Consider the following 23,162-nt stretch of genomic DNA (forward strand, 5'->3'; position numbering starts at 1 on the left):
TGTATGAACAAAAAATGTATATGTATGTGTATATGAGTGAATGTATCTTCCTTTGTTTGTTGCCTGGTGCTACCTGGCTAACATGGGAAATGGCGATCAACTATGAAAAAAATTTCATACATATTTGCCTTTTTCCACATTAGCGAGGCAGTGTCAAGAACAGATGACTAAGGCTTAGAGGGAAAATCCACACTTGGCCCCAGTCTCTGTTCCTTCATTTTGAAAGTGAAGCAAGAGGGAGGAATTTCCAGCCCCCTGCTCCTATCCCTTTTAGTTGCCTTCTATAATATGAAGGGAATATGTGGGCAATGTTTTTTCCCCTAGTCCTCAGGGATAGTGCTATGTATCCTTCTATGTTTTGTCAGTATTGTTGTAGGGTTTTATAGTTATTGAAGAGAGGGTTTCATGAATTAGGGCTGTGTGTATGTTGTGTTATTGGAGTAGGCTGAGTACGTCTGGCTTTGTTTTTGAGCCATTGTGTTAAGTTAGTGTATGATTGGAGTTCTGAAGGGATAGTAAAGTTTGTCTCTGCATGGTGGGTTTTGTATTATGTATTGGCATGTGTTAGGTGTTTGTGATGTAAGTACAGTGCTTTGGATGAGTGTTCTTGTTCTAAATGGTGTTGTCCAGGTGTTTGCAACCTGTCCAGAGTGCTTTCTTATATTTGCAATGGAAATTGATATTTATGATGTCATATATTATTTTTTTTCCCCGCAGACCAACATGGGTGGTGAACGTGAGGTATTGAGTGATGCCCGATACCGCAGACGTCTCAATCTAGTAACTCGAGCACTTATGGCCATCTGTGGCAAAAACATGGAGAATAGACTCCTTACTCAGGAAGCTGCACTCAGGGTTAGTAGTTTCAATCATAATTTTTATGTGTTCCAAACTCCTGTCTTTGGTTTTTGTTTATAATATCTCTGATTTGCATCAGAGAGAGCATTTGCTCACAGTATAGGTGGGTCAGAACACCATTTGACCACCAAAGTTGGGCATAGTTATGTGGATTTCACCCACTTTGACTATCATTATGCTTATGCAGTCATGTATTGCCTGCCCATACTCTTGATATCAAAGGCACAGAAGTGTGGGTGTTGCCTCTTTTCACCATCCAACAACAATTACTTTTTCACTCTTTCACTTTGTGAACCTCTTGCACTCATCAGTCAACAGTATTTTCACTTCGTAACATCTGTCTTCATAATTTGGACATATATCCCCCTTTTTTTTCTTTTTTTTTACCCTGGGGGATAGGGGAGAAAGAATACTTCCCACGTATTCCCTGCATGTCGTAGAAGGTGACTAAAAGGGGAGGGAGCGGGGGGCTGGAAATCCTCCCCTCTGTTTTTTTTTTTTTTAATTTTCCAAAAGAAGGAACAGAGAATGGGGCTAGGTGAGGATATTCCCTCAAAGGCCCAGTCCTCTGTTCTTAACGTTACCTCACTAATGCGGGAAATGGCAAATAGTTTGAAAAAAAAGAAAAAATCCCCTTTTTTTTTTGCTTTTGTTTTTTATTTGAATTGCAAGCCTTTCATTCTTATTTTTCAGGTGTCACAAGCCAGCTAGATTACTCACTTGTTCACAAGTTCATCTATTGACACAGGAGACTTTGCTGCTCTGTTTTTGTAAATTTATGCACATCGAGTAATTTTTTGATGTTTGTTCGATTTCCTGGATTTCCCATTTGATAGGCTCTTTTGAATATTGTGTTTAGTGGTGGTCATTGAGTGTTTTGTGATTGACAGGTCTGCTTTACATACTTATCTGGGAAGGTAGTTCTTTTAGTTGATATATATCTTTGCATTAAAGTGATGCTTAACCTTAACTTAGAGTAATGTTAAAATGGTTAGCTCAGTGTTTTATGGATTTTTATGGGGTATGTCTCAAATGATAAACTTATATATGGATATTGTCAATCAGTCTAATGTGATGCTGAGATGTTATTTAACCTCATGAAAGGTTTAGTTTTTGCCAGTACAGACCACACTAATCTTGAATGTTACAATTGCCACTTTCTGGGATGCCACCTTAATATATGCTTATGTTAAGATCATATATTACTCCTGTGTCATCAAAAGGGAGATTAAGAAAGACCTCAAGGCCTAAAGTTCACATGCCTCAACTAGTGTACCCAAGATATTTAATGGGAACTAATTCAGGGGGTGTCAATCCAAGAGAATTCATGCATTCTGTTAGGGAACTGTTTGCTAATGCAATACATTCTTGAAAATGTAGCTCTAGAGCCTTAGTGCTTGTTTTGAGCTCAATAGTAACTTGTGTATATAAGTTCTGGTTGCATTGGAACCATAGTTTCCATTTTAGCTAGGCTGCAATGGAATCTTGGCCATAGAATTCCCTTTTATCATTTTATTTTTTCAATGTGACCTAGAACATTGAGTAATACAGGAGCATTATGTTAAGATTGTATTTATTCTTTTTACCTTTGTACTGCAAAATAGTTACTACTGTTATCTGATTGTCAGGCATTTAATACTTTTCATGCTGCGCCATTCTTTTTCCAAATGTATTCTTCATTAATTGCACTTCTGTTCATCACCTGCTCAGTTATTATTCCATCTATACCTTCAGCTTTCAAAGTGCTCTAGACTTTAAGAAGAGCACTTGTGATAACCGCTAGCACAGACCTAAAATCCATAATGATTGTATAGCTGCATCTTTAAAACCAGTAAGCTTAATACTTTCCATTTTGATTTTAAGGAAGGTATCCTGATTTGGTAAAAATTTTCAGTTATGGAAGAGTAACATTCATTGGCAATCTGGATTTAGAGTGTAAATTTGAATAACTGTTTATAATATGTTTTACTAAGCCAGTTGAGAAATGAGCTTTATAACCTACTTGATTTTTATTTAGGTGTTTGAATCAATCACCTTTACCATTTTATCTTAGTGAAATTTTTTTTTTTCCAGAGTCTGTATGCCACAGCCATGAACATTAAAGACACCAAGGATAGTCAGCGGATGCACATGCTTAGCCGAGAATTGGAGAATATCCACTACAGCCTGGAGGTAATTAACTAATTTGATTTTTGAAAGGGTCTTATATGACTGAATTTTTACCTATGATATGTCTTATTCGACAATGACCTTTTTCATTATATCATTGGTTTTTAAAGAGGGGCCACCATTGCACTTCTGTATTTTTGAATTCATGGAAAAATCATAATTTTGAATTTGTGTTTCCAGTCTTAGAGAAATTTTTTACACAGCTGTATTGATGAAATGGAAAGGAGCTTTCCGAATGGTTACAGTCTTATATCCCATAACGATAGGCATTGAAATACATTTTTCATCTTGGTTTTTTTATTCTTGCTGTCTTATTGGTTTATACTGGTTATTCTTAAATTTTGTTTTTGATTTTATAATTAATGTATTCGTGTGGTGTTAGTACATTATTCATTGTATAGTTTTGATCTGAATATAGAATTCTTTGATCATGAGTAGTGATCAGTTGATACTGAATTCCATCTTGTTGAGTGAGTTTTCAGATGAATGAAATGTTTAGATTGTCAGTATATTAGTGTGTATTAAAAAAGAATTCATGAAGGTTTTTGATTATTTGTTGGGGCTTTGTAAAATATGTGACATTATTATTAGAATTTGAAATGAAAGTGATTGGAAAAAGGTGGAACATTGTTGTAATACAACATGATTGTACATATATATGAAGTATGTAATTCATGTGTATCAAGCATTCAAATTAAAGTATGTTGTTGGTTTTCTCCAGTTCTGGAATATCATTCTTGTTCACAGGTCAGCCCAACATCTCTCCCACTTTCACCATCGCTGGAAGTTGCAGGAGTTGATGTGAAGAATTGTTCCTACTTCAACTCTTTTACAGTTCCCTTGAAGCTGGCCTTCCTGTCATCTGAAAAAAATACTGATCCAATTCATGCCATCTTTAAGGTAAGGTAGGAAGTACCATACTCTGGTTAAAAGTTAGAAAAAAATTATCGTGTCACCTACATTGCATGGCATGCACATACACATTCACCAGGTTGTTGCACAAATGGTTTATATACATAAAGTTTAGTATTTATATTGCTACTGTGTATGTTGTGTCATTATAATGATTTCTGTGAATTAGGGAAAGATAGAGAATATAATCATATTATGTGGTGTCCCTCAAATGATTATTTTTTATCCTTCTCTGCCTTCTTTTTATTTTTTGAAAAACTTTTTTACTGAACCTCTTGTGAACACTTTGGGTTAGCATCTATGACTGATGAATAGAAAGTTTTGAGCAGCTAGTAGGAAAAAGGTTGATGACATCAGCCTGATGGCATTTGCTAATTGGTTGATGGCATTCTATACAATGAGCAAACTGCTAGGATCTCTTCTTGGTCATTCATAAGAGGTGCATGGAGGATGGTGCCTCCTCAGCAGAATCGTGAGTGTCGGAAGAGTTCTGCTTGGTATACTCTTAGAGAATATATCTTGTGCTCATGGGACACCTTGTTTGGAAGAAAAGTGTCAATTTTCAAAACATACATTTTTGTAATGAAGGCACCATTACTTTTATCCTTTTTAGATTTATGTTTTACACAAATGCATGAAATTGTGACCAGTGTTTGTAAGTAAGACTCAGACAAATTAGATTGATTGCTAATCAGTCTGAATAGTTTGATATCTGTATGTGGTTATCAGTAATCTTTAAAAGATGAGTAGAATAATTGTAGAAATCTTATTAAAAGAATAGAGCAAGATTTATACATTACCTGACAGCACAAACAATAGCTTTAGATGAAGATAATAAATGATACTGTTAATTAATGAGAAAGTTGAAATACATGGTGAAAAATCCTAGAAACATCTGTTCGGTATTTTTCAGTTTTGGAATTTTTTGGAATTTAGATGTAATTTTCATTACATTTATCTGTTCCTTTTTGTGATTGTTTCATTATTCATTCATGTTCAGTCTTGAGCTTTTGTTTTTTACAAAATCTTTACATTCCTTTTATCATGTGCAGGTAGGAGATGACCTTCGTCAAGACATGTTAGTGATCCAGATGATACGTCTCATGGACAAGCTGTGGCTCAAAGAAGGACTTGACCTCAAAGTTGTCACCTTTTCTGTTGTGCCTACAGGAGACAAAATTGGTTAGTTATTTGATAACTTTAGAGTTTATTTTGATTTTATATCAAACTATATTACTATTAGTTGATAGGTTGACCTCAGTGTCCCATTGAAGCACCAGCATGAGATGAGATTCTCTCTAACCATGATGCTTCTCTCTCTCTTCATGAAACTGAGAGCTTTCACTGTGAGAGACAGGAAATGGTCAGTCTTTTCACAAGAAGCAAAATTACCTAGTGCTGTATTGTATGGGCACTGACCAAACAAGCAGAAATAGATAGAAAGAGAAAATACAAAAATAGTGTACAAGTAGAAGTGAGGGGGATGGAACATGTGAAGTATGTTGAAAGATTCAAAACTGCAAAGAAAAGAAGAGAAATATTAATAAGCTGTGCAAGTAATAAAGTGGGACAAAAAACAGATTTACCAGACCTAAAAGCCTCATGCAGGGAAAGAAAGTGAGTGATTGGATTTACATGTATACTTGGAAGCATATTGTAAAGATGTAAGACAAAAATATACAAGTGCTTTGTAAGAAAATGGAGATTCTTCAATGTTTCACCCATTGGGCTAAGAAATAATCCTTCAGTATACTCATTCCATCTCATCTTCACTTCATATCTGTCTATTACTACTTCCCCATTTGCTACCCTCTCTGGTGTCCCCATTGGTTCTCTTGTTTTCCTCACACTTTGAACTTCATCACAAAACATTTTGTATTATACAAAACATTTTCGTATTATCCTTGAAGCTTGATACTCATTCACCCCAACTCTCATTTGGCATCTTTTTCAACTCCTGCTATTTTCTCTTGACCTACTGCTGCTTTTTCATGAATATCTTTCACTTACTTGCACTTCTTCCACCTTAAGTAATGCCCATACATCTTTCTTTTTTCTGTCATTAACAACTTATCTTTGTCATCCCACCATTTACTACCCTTTCTCACATGCTTACCTCCCACCTCTCACATGCCAGTGCTGCTTCCATGAAAACCTCCCATTTCTTACCCAATCCCCTTGCTTTATTTACTTTCCCCAATTTGCCATTCTACACTCAGTATCTCCTGTTACATGTTCACACAAACATCTTTTGCAAGCTTATTTACTTTCACCTCCCCCTTCTAACCCACACAATTTCCTCATTTCTGAAGACCTCTACAAATCTTCATGTTTACCTCCACCAGGTAATGATCAGACATCCCACCAGTGTCCTCCTTAGTGCATTTACATCCAGGAGTCAGTTTGTATGTAATCCAGTAAAGCCTGTTTACCATCTTTCCTACTCCACATATACTTATGTATATCCCTTTTTTTGAACCAGGGAGTTATTCATCATTTTTATATGAGTTTGACCAAAGTTAGAATATGATCAGAATATACTGACAAAGATTAAAAGTAGATGATAAAGTAGTGTTTAGGAATTAGTTGTTAGAATGAATTGCTATGTAATTACAGAAGAATATTCTGATGATGAATATTTTATCACACAGGGATCATTGAGCTGGTGAAGGATGCCGAAACTCTGCGGAAGATTCAGACAGAATATGGAGTCACAGGGTCTTTCAAGGATCGTCCCATTGCTGAGTGGTTAGCAAAACAGAATCCATCACAATTAGAGTATCAGAGAGCTGTTGAGAACTTTACTGGTAAGAAATATTTTAGTTGGTGTGCAGCCACCAACCAGGGAGGTATATTGATGGTACTACCTGTCTGGGTATTGGGAGGGTTAGCAATAGCTGTTTAGTAAGCCAGCATTTCATTGGTCATCAAGTTGCACTTGTCTGACCCAGGTAGCTGTCTTTTCTTTCTGCCTTACCCACACATGGCCTGCTGTTATTCTTTCCACTAACATACAATCTCTCTTTGTCACACATAACATTTGACAATACTTAATTCGCACAACTCATTCTTTAAAATTCTAGATTTTCCTATGTTTAGTGCTTTGCTTTAGCCCTGCCTCATGGCAATATGGAAGGAGCAGTTGATAGTAGTTGTAGGTAGAAACATTAGGCAGGAGCATTAGGTAGAAGTAGTTGGTAGGAACAAAAGGCAGGAGCATTAGGTAGAAGTAGCAGGTTGGAACATTAGGCAGGAACGTCAGGTAGACATTAGGTGAAGTAGTTGGTAGGAACATTAGATAGGATGCTCAGGTAAGAATGTGCTAGAGTTGCCCCTCTGCCAATGACATGTTAAGGGTAAGGCACTGAAGGCAAAGAATTGGCACTGGAGTTCACTAGTAGAGGAGGCTTTTGCTGTGGGCACCCCCTTGAGGGATTTCACAGAGGGAATGGGAATTAGAGATATGGGTGGATGGTACGTTAACAACTACGCTCACTCTTTTGTTTATACCCTTACCTCTTTTGGATGTTGTAGTGCTTAGTATGATTTTTTCCATTATTTTACCTGTCTTCATTGTAAACATGTAGAAGAGACCGGCAGATATCCTTACACTTAGTGGTAGTGAAAGGAGAAAATATAATTCCGTCAATATTACCAAGAAGGTAGAATTGTTTCTGAATTACTAATTATTAGTTACTTTTGTCAGAATTATTTAGTATCTTTCTTTCGAGGTGGACACAAGGAAGATGATAACTGAATAGAAAACACATTATTTCTATTTTTCATACTTTATCTTGTATTAACTTCTTTTATAGTGTTTTATATTTGTTGTAGATAAAATTTTTTGTAATGCAAAAACAAATTGATTTTTATCATAAGCAAAGTCATATAGAGTATTTTGTCCAAAAACTGGCAATGTTGATGTCCTAAGATTGCCCAATTTTGCATATTTTGCTGTACCTATAACTGATCTTTAGGCCCTCAGAAACCTAATCCAGAGGTATCTGCCCTAATCCTGTTAAGAAGATAATTTCCTTTTTTAACACGTCTGTTTTACAGCTTCTTGTGCAGGATACTGCGTGGCTACATACATTCTTGGAATTTGTGATCGTCATAATGATAACATCATGCTAAAGACTTCAGGCCACCTCTTCCATATTGATTTTGGCAAGTTTCTTGGAGATGCTCAGAAGTTTGGGAGTTTCAAGAGAGATCGGACTCCATTTGTACTGACATCTGATATGGCATATGTCATTAATGGAGGCGAGAAGCCATCTGATAAGTTCCAAGGTTTTGTGGACTTATGTTGTCGAGCTTTCAACATCATCAGGCGCAATGGCCAATTGTTGCTGTATTTATTTGCCTTGGTAAGAATTAGAGATTAGACTTTAGAACATAAGTATTCCCAAAATATTTAAGTGTAATTGATCCCTGTTATATAAGGAAGATCATTTCCTATATTGTAGTAAAGTGCTTTGTTAATGGCATCCTATTACTGAAAACGCCTTACTGCTAAATGGCATTAATTAGTGTAGGCATATCTGGAGGTACCTGAGATATATATAGTCAAGACTCCTTAATATGTTACTACAAGCTCATTACACTTTTTCAAGATGGCATCCTCTGGCATACCTGGAGTTACCTGGGATGCTGTGACCTATGTAGAGCGGTCATTGTTGCAGGACAAGACCAATGCTGAGGCTGGAGCCATGTTTTCTCGAATGATTCAGGAGTCCCTTAAGTCTTGGTTTACACAGGTCAGTTCCACTGAATTTTTGTCATCTTGATATAAACTTATAGAGTATCATAGCTGCTATTTTGACATGAAAGAGTCTAATTTTTTCAACTTTTTTCAGAAGCTGGTGACTGAGTTTGGTAAAGTGTGTGAAAGAAGAAAGTTGAGAGTAAATGTGAATAAGAGCAAGGTTATTAGGTACAGTAGGGTTGAGGGTCAAGTCAGTTGGGAGGTAAGTTTGAATGGAGAAAAACTGGAGGAAGTGAAGTGTTTTAGACATCTGGGAGTGGATTTGGCAGCGGATGGAACCATGGAAGCGAAAGTGAATCATAGGGTGGGGGAGGGGGCAAAAATTCTGGGAGCCTTGAAGAATGTGTGGAAGTTGAGAACATTATATCAGAAAGCAAAAATGGGTATGTTTGAAGGAATAGTGGTTCCAACAATGTTGTATGGTTGCGAGGCGTGGGCTATGGATATATGGATAGAGTTGTGCGCAGGAGGGTAGATGTGCTGGAAATGAGATGTTTGAGGACAATATGTGGTGTGAGGTGGTTTGGTCGAGTAAGTGTGTGTGTGTGGTAATAAAAAGAGTGTGGTTGAGAGAGCAGAAGAGTGTGTTTTGAAATGGTTTGGTCACATGGAGAGAATGAGTGAGGAAAGATTGACCAAGAGGATATATGTGTCAGAGGTGGAGGGAACGAGGAGAAGTGGGAGACCAAATTGGAGGTGGAAAGATGGAGTGAAAAAAATTTTGAGTGATCGGGGCCTGAACATGCAGGAGGGTGAAAGGCGGGCAAGGAATAGAGTGAATTGGAACGATGTGGTATACCGGGGTCAACGTGCTGTCAATGGATTGAAGCAGGGCATGTGAAGTGTCTGGGGTAAACCATGGAAAGTTGTGTGGGGCCTGGATGTGGAAAGGGAGCTGTGGTTTCGGTGCATTATTACATGACAGCTAGAGACTGAGTGTGAACGAATGGGGCATTCGTTGTATTTTCCTAGCACTACCTCGCACACATGGGAGGGGGGTTGTTATTTCATGTGTGGCGAGTTGGCGATAGGAATGAATAAAGGCAGACAGTATGAACTATGTACATGTGTATATATGTATATGTCTGTGTGTATATATATATGTATACATTGAGATGTATAGGTATGTATATTTGCGTGTGTGGACGTGTATGTATATACATGTGTATGTAGGTGGGTTGGGCCATTCTTTCGTCTGTTTCCTTGCGCTACCTCGCCAACACGGGAGACAGCGACAAAGCAAAATGGTAATAATAATCAGAATAGCTCCAATGTGCAATATTATGTCAGTTCTTTGCATTTGGATTTTCTGGAATTATGCTGTTATCCATTTGATATCTGTCTAAGGATATCTTTTCCATTTATTATATGTCTTAGAAATCTTCTCTTTATTCCATTAATTCTCATTAATTTCACTATTCAGCATGAATACCTTCACCCAGTTCCTGTTGTCTCTCCCTCTTATTTAATGTAATGTGGAAGATGTTAGATGCATCAATGAAAAAAGATCAAAGTGGATTGCACAAATAAAGCAGTTTTTACATGTAAAAGATGGGAATATATTCCAAGACCCCTCCTTAGAGAAAGTGAGAGAATTGTATGTGGCATTTATTGATATGTAGAAAGCATATAGTAGTGTTGATAGAAATGCTTTGGGGAAATTGCCTAAGAGCAGTGAAGAATTTTTAAGTAAAAGGTAAGGCGTGTGCAATAAGGAAGGGCGGAGAGTGGGTAGTTCTAGGTGAAGGTGGGTCTGCATCAAGGATGTGTGATGTTATGGAGGTGGGAAGGTGGGGATGAGTTAGTTGCTGTATGCAGATGACAGCTTTAATGGTAGACTTGGGTGAGAAACTGCAGAAGGTAGAAGCTGTGTCTAATTTTGAAAGAGTGTGTAAAAGGAGGAAGTTGAGAGTTGATGTGTATAACAGTAGTTATGAGGTTTAAGAGGGGAGAGAAACAAAGGTTGTTTTGAGTCTGAATGTAAAAATCCTGGAGAAAGTGGAGAGGGAGTGGACATGACAGCAGAAGGAAATATGATGGATGAAGTGAACCACTGACTGGGAGAGGGGCCAAAGTCCTGGGTGCATTGAGAAATGTGTGAAAAGAGGTCATTTACACTAAGGGCAAAAATGGGTATGTTTGATGGAATGCAGTCCTGACACTGCTATATAGATGCAAATCTAGGGCCTTAAATGCAAGAGTATATAAGTAGGTGTGTTGGAAATGAAGTGCTTGGTGACGTATCATACCATTATTAGCACATAGAGGCCTCCTCCATCAATGGAAAGGCACAGGGAGAATATTTGTAGCCATCAACATATTGGTCATGCATAGGTGGTACCTCTATGGAAAATGCATAGATCGTTGGATGACCTAAATGATGAGGATGAACATTTCTTAAATGTATCAGTTGGTGAGGAAAGTGAAGGAAAGTGATAGGAATTATGTTAAAAGTATATGACAGAGAGATTTAGTTGGGTTATATAGAAGCAGAGAGGGCAGCATGAGACATCACCCCCACCATCCTCAGCCAGACATTTCTCTAGGTGAAAGAAATTGCATAACAGATGTACCTAATTTCCTCTTTATATAGTCTTGGCATGATGGAAGACTTTGTCAACAGATGCTTGGGGAAGAGCTGGAATAATTCCACAGGAAAAAAAATGCCTCCAATTTCCTTTCCCAACATGCCAGCCAACCTCTTCACACTCGGTTTTTGCATGTGTAGTGTTCTTTGCTGTACCAGTCTGTGAAACAAGTTGATTATGGAGCCAGTATATACCAATATTTTTCCATCTGCTACATTTACATGCACTTTTCCCACATAGAACCTAACTGACTTATTCCTGAAGATGTTCATGTTGTGGAAAAGCAAAACAGTGATACTTCCTACAAAGACCTCATGTATGTACAGGCTTCCTACAGACTCTCTCAAGAAAATAAGGGCTTTTGAAAAAAACACAAACAAGCCTACAAGAGGTAATGCCACAAATAAGAAGACATCCTTGGCAAGACTACCATTGCACTATGGTCAGTAGTTTGAAATGAGCAGTGTCATTGAGGATCTTGCCACAGAGCTGCTCCCCTCACTCTGTTCTTATGTGGAGCACTGCTTCCAAGCAGCAGGAATCCCATAAGAGGGATGTTGGGGTTGCATGATTAACTTACTGTCTGTCCTTATGATGATTTAATGCAGTATTATATCATGTCAGTGGCTCCATGACTCCATGGTCCAGTAGCAAGAATAAAATGGCTCAAGTAGAGTTAAAGTTGTAAACATAATGTTGTCTAGTGATAAGATTTTTCCCCCTGTATTTTGCAAAGTAATTATATGTAACTGGTTATTTCTATCTGTCTGTCAATCTGTATCTTTGATGCCCATTCCCTTTGGGAACTCCCTCAAGGAGGTTGCCATGGCAAAAGAATTTCCATAACTGTTGAATTCTAGTGCTGCTTCTTAGCCTTTAGTGCTTCAACCTTAACAGGTCACTGGGAGAGGGCAACTCTAGCACATTGTTGTCAGAGGCTCCTAACTAATGATCCTACCAACCACTGTTACCAGCAAGTAATCATAATTGCACTTAATTGTTAGGCCTTGTAATTGCTTCTTATCCTCAGCAAGAAATGTTGCTTTCATTAAAGTAACTCTGATTTTTTGTTTTAAGTGTATGGTATACATGATTCGTTAGGTTTCTCAAATTCATGTTAATTTTTCACAAAACTCACCCAGTTTTTGCATTTCATATGTAAACCAAAACTGTACCTGTTTAGAATTGAAGATCATAAAGCCTTTATATTTCAGTAGTATCATAATAGATTTATGTATTACAGAGCATATAATGTACAAATAAGTAATTGTTATCATGCTCACTCTTTCTGTTTCAGGTTAACTTTTTCATTCACAATCTCGCTCAGTTGAGGTGGTCAGGGGATCATTCAGATGATCTCTTGTTATCATTTATCCCACGGACTTACACGTGAGTTGCAGAAATGTGCAAGTTTTTTGCCTAAATGTACATACACATTATCCACATGAAGAGTTCAGGAGAGTGTGTGAAAAGAGATTGTTGAAAGTAAATATAAACAAAAGTAAAGTAATGAGGTACAGCAGGACATGAGACAGGTTGGTTTGAGTGAAAGTTTGCATGGGAAGTGGAATGCTCTTAGCAAGTGGACATGACAGTGGATGGAACCATGGAGGTTAAAGTGAGTCTTTGGTCGGTAAAGAGGGCTTAGATTGTAGATGTGGAAGAGAGGTCATTATCTGTTTTGAGAGTATGATAGTCCCAGCAGTGTTTCATGGATATGTCTTCAGCTGTAAATCCACACAAAGGAAGAAAATGGTCTGAATGTAAGTGAAAATCCAGAGGATGATAAGTAACAAGATATGAAAGGCATCTGAAGTGGATGGGATTATAGGTGAAATGTTAAAAGCTGGAGGAGAAAGTGAGACGCAGGGGATGTTTGATTTAATGTGGAAGCAGAGGATTGTGCCTGAGGATTAGGTGAAAGCTATCATTGTTCCTTTATTCAAAGGAAGGATGCTAAGGATGTATTTAGCAATTAGAGGGAAAAAAGTTTGTTAAGTATACCAGGAAAAGTATTTCCCAGAATGTTGATTGATAGAGTAACTGAAGTGACTGAATGAAGAATAAGTGAGGAGCAAGGGGGTTTTAGGAAAGGTAATCCTCCCCTCCTTGTATTTTTAACTTTCTAAATTGGGAAACAGAAGAAGGAGTCACGCGGGGAGTGCTCATCCTCCTCGAAGGCTCAGACTGGGGTGTCTAAATGTGTGTGGATGTAACCAAGATGTGAAAAAAGGAGAGATAGGTAGTATGTTTAAGGAAAGGAACCTGGATGTTTTGGCTCTGAGTGAAACGAAGCTCAAGGGTAAAGGGGAAGAGTGGTTTGGGAATGTCTTTGGAGTAAAGTCAGGGGTTAGTGAGAGGACAAGAGCAAGGGAAGGAGTAGCAGTACTCCTGAAACAGGAGTTGTGGGAGTATGTGATAGAATGTAAGAAAGTAAATTCTCGATTAATATGGGTAAAACTGAACGTTGATGGAGAGAGATGGGTGATTATTGGTGCATATGCACCTGGCCATGAGAAGAAAGATCATGAGAGGCAAGTGTTTTGGGAGCAGCTGAATGAGTGTGTTAGTGGTTTTGATGCATGAGACCAGGTTATAGTGATGGGTGATTTGAATGCAAAGGTGAGTAATGTGGCAGTTGAGGGAATAATTGGTATACATGGGGTGTTCAGTGTTGTAAATGGAAATGGTGAAGAGCTTGTAGATTTATGTGCTGAAAAAGGACTGGTGATTGGGAATACCTGGTTTAAAAAGTGAGATATACATAAGTATACGTATGTAAGTAGGAGAGATGGCCAGAGAGCGTTATTGGATTACGTGTTAATTGACAGGTGCGCGAAAGAGAGACTTTTGGATGTTAATGTGCTGAGAGGTGCAACTGGAGGGATGTCTGATCATTATCTTGTGGAAGCTAAGGTGAAGATTTGTATGGGTTTTCAGAAAAGAAGAGTGAATGTTGGGATGAAGAGGGTGGTGAGAGTAAGTGAGCTTGGGAAGGAGACTTGTGTGAGGAAGTACCGGGAGAGACTGAGTACAGAATGGAAAAAGGTGAGAACAATGGAAGTAAGGGGAGTGGGGGAGGAATGGGATGTATTTAGGGAATCAGTGATGGATTGTGCAAAAGATGCTTGTGGCATGAGATGAGTTGGAGGTGGGTTGATTAGAAAGGGTAGTGAGTGGTGGGATGAAGAAGTAAGATTATTAGTGAAAGAGAAGAGAGAGGCATTTGGACGATTTTTGCAGGGAAAAAATGCAATTGAGTGGGAGATGTATAAAAGAAAGAGACAGGAGGTCAAGAGAAAGGTGCAAGAGGTGAAAAAGAGGGCAAATGAGAGTTGGGGTGAGAGAGTATCATTAAATTTTAGGGAGAATAAAAAGATGTTCTGGAAGGAGGTAAATAAAGTGCGTAAGACAAGGGAGCAAATGGGAACTTCAGTGAAGGGCGCAAATGGGGAGGTGATAACAAGTAGTGGTGATGTGAGAAGGAGATGGAGTGAGTATTTTGAAGGTTTGTTGAATGTGTTTGATGATAGAGTGGCAGATGTAGGGTGTTTTGGTCGAGGTGGTGTGCAAAGTGAGAGGATTGGGGAAAATGATTTGGTAAACAGAGAAGAGATAGTAAAAGCTTTGCGGAAGATGAAAGCCGGCAAGGCAGCAGGTTTGGATGGTATTGCAGTGGAATTTATTAAAAAAGGGGGTGACTGTATTGTTGACTGGTTGGTAAGGTTATTTAATGTATGCATGACTCATGGTGAGGTGCCTGAGGATTGGCGGAATGCGTGCATAGTGCCATTGTACAAAGGCAAAGGGGATAAGTGCTCAAATTACAGAGGTATAAGTTTGTTGAGTATTCCTGGTAAATTATATGGGAGGATATTGATTGAGAGGGTAAAGGCATGTACAGAGCATCAGATTGGGGAAGAGCAGTGTGGTTTCAGAAGTGGTAGAGGATGTGTGGATCAGGTGTTTGCTTTGAAGAATGTATGTGAGAAATACTTAGAAAAGCAAATGGATTTGTATGTAGCATTTATGGATCTGGAGAAGGCATATGATAGAGTTGATAGAGATGCTCTGTGGAAGGTATTAAGAATATATGGTGTGGGAGGCAAGTTGTTAGAAGCAGTGAAAAGTTTTTATCGAGGATGTAAGGCATGTGTACGTGTAGGAAGAGAGGAAAGTGATTGGTTCTCAGTGAATGTAGGTTTGCGGCAGGGGTGTGTGATGTCTCCATGGTTGTTTAATTTGTTTATGGATGGGGTTGTTAGGGAGGTGAATGCAAGAGTTTTGGAAAGAGGGGCAAGTATGAAGTCTGTTGTGGATGAGAGAGCTTGGGAAGTGAGTTAGTTGTTGTTCGCTGATGATACAGAGCTGGTGGCTGATTCATGTAAGAAACTGCAGAAGCTGGTGACTGAGTTTAGTAAAGTGTGTGAAAGAAGAAAGTTAAGAGTAAATGTGAATAAGAGCAAGGTTATTAGGTACAGTAGGGTTGAGGGTCAAGTCAATTGGGAGGTAAGTTTGAATGGAGAAAAACTGGAGGAAGTAAAGTGTTTTAGGTATCTGGGAGTGGATCTGGCAGCGGATGGAACCATGGAAGCGGAAGTGAATCATAGGGTGGGGGAGGGGGCGAAAATCCTGGGAGCCTTGATGAATGTGTGGAAGTTGAGAACATTATCTCGGAAAGCAAAAATGGGTATGTTTGAAGGAATAGTGGTTCCAACAATGTTGTATGGTTGCGAGGAGTGGGCTATGGATAGAGTTGTGCGCAGGAGGGTGGATGTGCTGGAAATGAGATGTTTGAGGACAATGTGTAGTGTGAGGTGGTTTGATCTAGTAAGTAATGTAAGGGTAAGAGAGATGTATGGAAATAAAAAGAGCGTGGTTGAGAGAGCAGAAGAGGGTGTTTTGAAATGGTTTGGGCACATGGAGAAAATGAGTAAGGAAAGATTGACCAAGAGGATATATGTGTCGGAGGTGGAGGGAACGAGGAGAAGAGGGAGACCAAATTGGAGGTGGAAAGATGGAGTGAAAAAGATTTTGGGTGATCTGGGCCTGAACATGCAGGAGGGTGAAAGGAGGGCAAGGAATAGAGTGAATTGGATCGATGTGGTATACCGGGGTTGACGTGCTGTCAGTGGATTGAATCAGGGCATGTGAAGCGTCTGGGGTAAACCATGGAAAGTTGTGTGGGGCCTGGATGTGGAAAGGTAGCTGTGGTTTCGGGCATTATTGCATGATAGCTAGAGACTGAGTGTGAACGAATGGGTCCTTTGTTGTCTTTTCCTAGTGCTACCTCGCACACATGAGGGGGGAGGGGGATGGTATTCCATGTGTGGCGAGGTGGCGATGGGAATGAATAAAGGCAGACAGTGCGAATTGTGTGCATGGGTATATATGTATGTGTCTGTGTGTGTATATATATGTGTACATTGAGATGTATAGATATGTATATTTGCGTGTGTGGACGTGTATGTATATACATTGTGTATGGGGGTGAGTTGTGCCATTTCTTTCGTCTGTTTCCTTGCGCTACCTCGCAAACGCGGGAGACAGCGACAAAGCAAAATAAATAAAAAATAGTTTATGCATATATCAGATTTTGGTGGTGAAAATGACTATGGAAAAGTACCAAGCAGAAGTTAAGAAGATCCATTCAGTTTTTGTTTATCAGGAGAAAGTGAATGACAGAGTCAAGTGGAATATAGTAATAATGTTTTAATTTATGTATTTTTTTTTTAACACTGAAGCCGTAACTGTCAGCTTATCTCTTACAGGGCGGCACAAGATGGCAAAATTCGTATGGTGAGGCTGTATAGTTATCAAAAACGTTACAACCCAAACAAGTACTATGTTTATATCTTGGAATTGGAGCGAGAGGGACAACGAGAACCATCATACCTTTTTCGTTCCTACCGAGAATTCTCCGAGTTTCATCAAAAATTATGTCTCATTTTTCCACTTGCCAGAATACATGGGTGAGCACAGTTTTTAATCTTTATGATTTTGCAAGATGGAAATCTTGGTTCATCATTTTTTCCATTTTATATCCCGTGTTATTTCAGCAACAGAATGTTTACTGATATTCCTCAAGCTTGGCTGCTGCATCGATAAAATATTTGAAAAATAAAAAGTTAAAAAGAATTTAAAGGTTAACCAGATGAACATGCTCAGCAATCTGCACATGCACAGTATGTCAAGTTGGCTGAATCCACCACTTAAGAGTAATTGTCTTTGCAGATTAAGGAATATCTTTGTGAAGAATTATATAATTTTTTGTGTAGTCTTTCTGTTTTCTCATTCTTAGATTACTAGTACCAAATGTCCCTTTGCATTCAGGATGAGATGTCAGAGTGGGATGTGGAGCATTTTTGCATTCTGAAAAATGCAGTTATTCATTTGGGTTTCGTGTAACATTTCGGCAGAGGTTATTTAGATTATTGTAAGAATTAGTTAAGCTGCTTTAGATTATTCTGATTTAGTTAGCAATTGAAAAACCTAAGAAACAAAAGCACTGAGATTGTTGAATAGAATGAAAAGTGTGTGTGATATCATGGAAGAATGTTTCTCTGCCTGATGATTGGTCAGAGGCAACTATTTCACTGTATGAAGATAATGGGATTTGAATGAACTGTTAGCAAAACAGAGGAATGCCTTTTTTTATTATAGTTGGCTTACTGTATGATAGGATTGTTGAGTGCTCATGTTAAAAGGATTTTGAGATGCAGTGTAGATTATGAAGAAGGTGGACATGTAAAGGAAAGAGCAGGTAATGGAGAAAATTCAAAAGATATAGACATGATAAAGTTACATAAATTACTGAAGAAAGTTCTGAGTTTCTCTTGTGTACATGAAAAACTTGTGAGTAGTATTAAGAGCATTTAAGTGGAATTAGTGTTAGGCCAGATTAAGGTGACTTGAAGTAAGTTTGGTAGCATACCACGGTTTTGTAATACCATGATTTTTCGCTTTTATTTTTGTGAATAGAGAAAGATATGAGAATAGAGTGAGGTTGGATTATTGCAGTGAACTACTAAACTGTGGTGTAACAAAATGTAAGTTTCACAGCTAATGTATATGTAATATTAGCTTATTCAGTGATGGGAATGAATGAAATGGAAAGTCACTGATGATTCAAGTATATGCAAGTAAAAACATGATTTTTGTTTGTGAAAGAGATGAGCAATATGCACAGCTTCTATTTGAATGGAAAACAATCAGAGGTGAAAAAGCTTGAGTGTTTAATGTTGATGATTAATAATGGTAATAGTGGAAGGCTGAAGTTAGGCATAGAGTTGTACAGGGGAAAAGGATCACAGGTTCACTGAAAGCTCTGATGAATTAAAATAATTTCTGTATTGTTTGCAAGAAGCTTGCATGATGAACTGCTTGACACATATTTGAGATATATATATAATTTATTTTTTCTATCAAAATTTTTCTGAAATAAGAACAGTGAAGATGAATGGTTTAGGATGAAAAGAAGAGAAAGAAGTTGTAAGAAAGATGTTTGCTGTGAAGAAATAGGTGGAAAAACAGGTATAGAAAAAGTCCAAGGAAAAGGAGAACAGGTCATGCAGCAAATATGTATTGTTAGTAAAGGAATTTGGGAAATTTTGATTCTCTGGGATATACATGATAGACTTATGGTTGTAAGTGAAATGTGGTTTGAAATGGGTATTAAGCTCTTTTATGTAAGATATATATATGCATTTGAGTGACTACAGACTGTAGCTGAACTTTGGTGGGAAAAAATGGTGATTATTAGAGTACTTGTATGTAGGTGATTCTGTTCAACTGGCTAAATCCTAGGAGGATTTCAGTTTTAATAGTAGCTCACTTTAATAATGTATGTTGGTGAGGATATTGAAAGCAGATATAAGTAATAGCAATAGGCATATATTTCCGAGTTTTAAAGAGATAGTCAGGTACAATGTAATATCTCTTGGATTAGAAAGTATGAGATGTAGGTTGTCAGTGGTATAGATAGATAGATAGATATTTAAGTTTTCAGGAGTAATGATTAGAAAAGATGGCATTAGAAAAGCTGAAGACAGTGTAAAAGCATAAGTTGAGTGAGGTGTCATGCAAAGGAGAATTATCTGCATTCTGAGAGTGTTAGTGACTGGAAAGAACATAGAGTGTGAAAGAATCTTGTAATGCATGAATTTGAAACCCTAGTATCTCATATCCATTTAGATAAGAAGTAAGAGGACTTCTGAGGGATAAACTAAGTCGATTGATTAGAATTGAAAGCATATGATAGTGATGAGAGAAGGATAGATGGTTTGGAAAAGTGAGAGTAAAGTTGCATGGATGAAATCTATGTAGAATGTGTAACAGATAATCATTTTTTGAGGAAGATATTTTAGTGTATTTGTAGATACCAGGAATAAAGAGGGACTGTGTGGGAATAGAATTATATTTTCATCTGTTTAGGATACAAAACCTCACTGGTCGAATTAGGAAGAGGATGTGTTGACTGAGTATAAACAAATATAAGATAATGAAAATAGTTATAGGAAACCTGTTCAGAGAGTTAATAGGCTTCATTACCAGGATATATCAAAATGGTTGTGTGCCACATTGTAAAGCTTCTTTTTTTGTAATACTCTTGGTGAATATCTTTTCAGCCTTCCAAAAGGTGTACAGATTGGCCGATCAGAAGTTAAAGCTGTTGCAGAGAAGCGAAAATTGGAGATTGAACTTTTCCTTGCCACCCTGTTTGACCTGGCACCTGAAATTTCACACTCAGATCTTGTGTATACATTCTTTCATCCATTACTAAGGGACCAAGAAGACACAGATATCCATATTAAGAAGTTGAAAAACAAAGGTATGGAATGTTTTTGTAGTCATATTTTCATGATAAGGTAATGAAAATAACTACATGGTTTTTGTTTGCTGTTTATAGGAGTAGAAAAAAACGAAAATGTATGAATAAAGCAATGTAAATAGCTTTTTTTTTTGAAAATTTAGGAATAAACGAGTGTCAGAGGTATATCTTTTATCGAAAAAAGTTTTCACTTTTATGTATTTAACATCTGTTCATTAGCATATTTCTTGATGAATGATTGGCTATTTGAGTCTGACAGCAAGCCATGAATAGTACTGCACACTTTCTTAACCTTTGCTTGGAATTAATTGGAAGAAAGATTATATGGAAAATATTTCATACCTTGGAATGCAGTGACCAATGTCATCAATGACTTGTTAGTCATGTGTAAAGAATGCATGCTCATGGTGTCAAAGTCTGACATATGACAGCCACCTGTCCATTTGACAGTAGGCTTTGTAGGCAGAGATGGGGCAGATGTTCAGTATCCCTCTCCATATTTAAAATCAGATAATTATAGGTACTGCAGTACTCATCAGCCAGTTTATTCCCTCTTGCTTGTAGTGTGTGGAGTATTATGAAAGGTATTTATATGGCACATGGAGGAAGTTCTTCACTCCTAAAACCTAATCTCTCTAACTTTCTCTATCCCCTCATTGTCTTCACATTTCTGTGCTGTCATATGTCTTTTGAATTTTATTACACTGTTTACATTTGCAGTTTCATCACTGATTTTATTCTGTACTGTTCTATGAAAGTACTTTGTTACATTTTATCTAAAAAGTCTTCTTTTATTCATTTTCATGTTAATGCCTCAGGATATTTAGTTTGCATTTTTTGAAGGAATGTTCAATCTTGACATCATAAAGCTGGGTTGGAAATATAAAGATTGTTATCAAGCTACCCCTTATTCTTCTTTTCTTGGTGAACAAATTTATGGTCTTTAGCACCAAACAGTAACTCAGCCTTTTTAATTATGGGACCAACTTTATTATCCTCTTCTGGTCCTTCTCATTTAGTTCTTTGTTTTTCAAGTGCATTGACCAAACTTTAGAGTACATTCTAGTTTTTTCTTGATATAGGATATAAACAATTTATTAGATACTTCTTTATCCTTCTACTTGACTTTGATTTTGGTATTTGTCAATAGACAGTTTCTCTCCTGTTCCGTACTTAAAGCTTAAAGTGGCTTAAAGCAGGTTCAGTACAATATTGACTCTTAAATCCTTCCACTGACAAAGTCCTGCAGCTTTTATCTTGTTAAGTAATATCATTCTTGATTTTTTTTTTTACTGTGTCCCATCCTCAGTACTTTATATTTGCTCAGACTGAATTTCAACCTTGTATCTCACCAACAAGAGTTTATATAGGTCATTCTTGCTCTTTACTTCCCTTATGATCTCAGCATCTTCCATAGAAATATTCAGACATAAATTCAGTCCCTCTGGCAAGTCATTTACTCAGATCAAGAAGACCAGTGCTCTCAGGATTGATCTCTGTGGCACTCCATGGTGACTGCAACCCATTTTGAGAGGCTGTTTTGATAAGTGTCCTCTTCCCTTCTGCTTAGGGAATTTCCCATCCATTGAAGATATTGTACTCTGATTCATGCTTGAAGATTCAGCTTATTTACCAATCACATATATGGTGCAATTTCAAATGATATCTGGCAGTCCAGATACACACAATTCACTCAACCTTCTCTTTTGTATGAAATAGAGCTCACTCTCTCTCTAAGAAGTCAGGGAAGTTTGTTACATATGACCTTTTCCTGAATCCATGTTGTCTCTTGCTTATGTAGTTTCTCATTTACAAATAGTCATCTTGCTCTCTGATTATCTTTAACATTATTTCACAAGCTTAATTTCTCAAGATACATTGGTCTGTAGTTCTCTGCGACATTCCTGTCTCCATTCTTAAAGATGGATATGACATTTTCCCTCTGGTGGATGTGGACAAATTTCCCTTCATCAATGCTTTGACTTTAATAATATTCCAAGTGGCATGTGCTCTTCTTCTGCACATGGAAAAACTTCTTCAGAACCATGAACCATTTATGGGTCAAGGTTCTTTAATGATTGTTTCCTCAAGATAATTCAGTGATTTTCAGGAAATTCTTTTCTGTCTCATTTATATTGAGGCTGTAGTGTCTTCCACTGTGAAAACACTTGAACTTATCATATACCTCTTTGCATATTGTTAGGTCATCCTCTATAATGCTTCTCTCCAAATATTTTAGCCTAATTAACTGCATAGTTGATTTATTAGAAAGTTTTGGAGTATCTCTCATTATTTACAGTGTTCTTTTAAAGGTGTTGTGTTCCTCCTTTTTTATCCTGCTGTGATTATTCTTTCTTTCTATTTTACATATATGTTTGCTTTTTTCATGTTAATGAGGTAGTGCCGGGAGTATACAAAGAAATGACCTCATTCACGCACATCCACTCTCTTACTTTCATGTACAGTGAACTGAAACGAGATCCCCTTTCTTTCTTATCCCTTTCAAATGCTGGCTGACTGCATTGCCACATATCATCTCCACAGCACATCCCTAGGCTCCTTTGCTTTTTGACATCTCTATATTTTGGTCCATACACTATGACCCTCTTCATGGAACTTTTGGTCCATACGCTATGACCCTCTTCATGGAAGTGTCATAAGATTAGATGCATTAAAGTCTAGCAAGAAAAATGTATAGAAATATTAGCTATATCAACTAACCCTGGGGATAGGGGAGAAAGAATACTTCCCACATATTCCCTGCATGTCATAAAAGGCGAGGGAGCGGCGGGGCTGGAAATCCTCCCCTCCCATTTTTTTGATTTTCCAAAAGAAGGAACAGAGAAGGGGGCCAAGTGAGGATTTTCCTTCTAAGGCACAGTCCTCTGTTTTTAATGCTACCTTAAGTTATATGATGTCTTATGTGTTTGGGTGGAGTTAACATCTTATATATCATTTTCTTACTAGCTGCAGTTGTTATGATGTCTGGAGTCCTCTAACCATGTGTAATATCAATAATTTCCTTGCAGGGAATAAGTGT

The 23,162-nt window shown here is 37.6% G+C and overlaps 1 protein-coding gene across 2 annotated transcripts in view; it reads left to right on the plus strand.

The window, feature by feature from the left end:
• Window positions 1-23,162, plus strand: part of LOC139761616 (phosphatidylinositol 4-phosphate 3-kinase C2 domain-containing subunit alpha-like) — a 90,879-nt gene that overhangs the window by 62,501 nt on the left and 5,216 nt on the right. For both annotated transcript variants that reach the window (XM_071685874.1, XM_071685875.1), the window contains 10 exons: window positions 718-855; window positions 2,932-3,030; window positions 3,775-3,927; window positions 4,992-5,121; window positions 6,591-6,746; window positions 7,999-8,306; window positions 8,553-8,696; window positions 12,590-12,681; window positions 17,064-17,264; window positions 19,920-20,122. In XM_071685874.1, coding sequence (XP_071541975.1) covers window positions 718-855; window positions 2,932-3,030; window positions 3,775-3,927; window positions 4,992-5,121; window positions 6,591-6,746; window positions 7,999-8,306; window positions 8,553-8,696; window positions 12,590-12,681; window positions 17,064-17,264; window positions 19,920-20,122 — 1,624 coding nt within the window. The remainder of the gene's footprint in view (window positions 1-717; window positions 856-2,931; window positions 3,031-3,774; window positions 3,928-4,991; window positions 5,122-6,590; window positions 6,747-7,998; window positions 8,307-8,552; window positions 8,697-12,589; window positions 12,682-17,063; window positions 17,265-19,919; window positions 20,123-23,162) is intronic.

Source organism: Panulirus ornatus, chromosome 41, assembly GCF_036320965.1.
Source record: "Panulirus ornatus isolate Po-2019 chromosome 41, ASM3632096v1, whole genome shotgun sequence".
Lineage (NCBI taxonomy): Eukaryota > Metazoa > Arthropoda > Malacostraca > Decapoda > Palinuridae > Panulirus > Panulirus ornatus.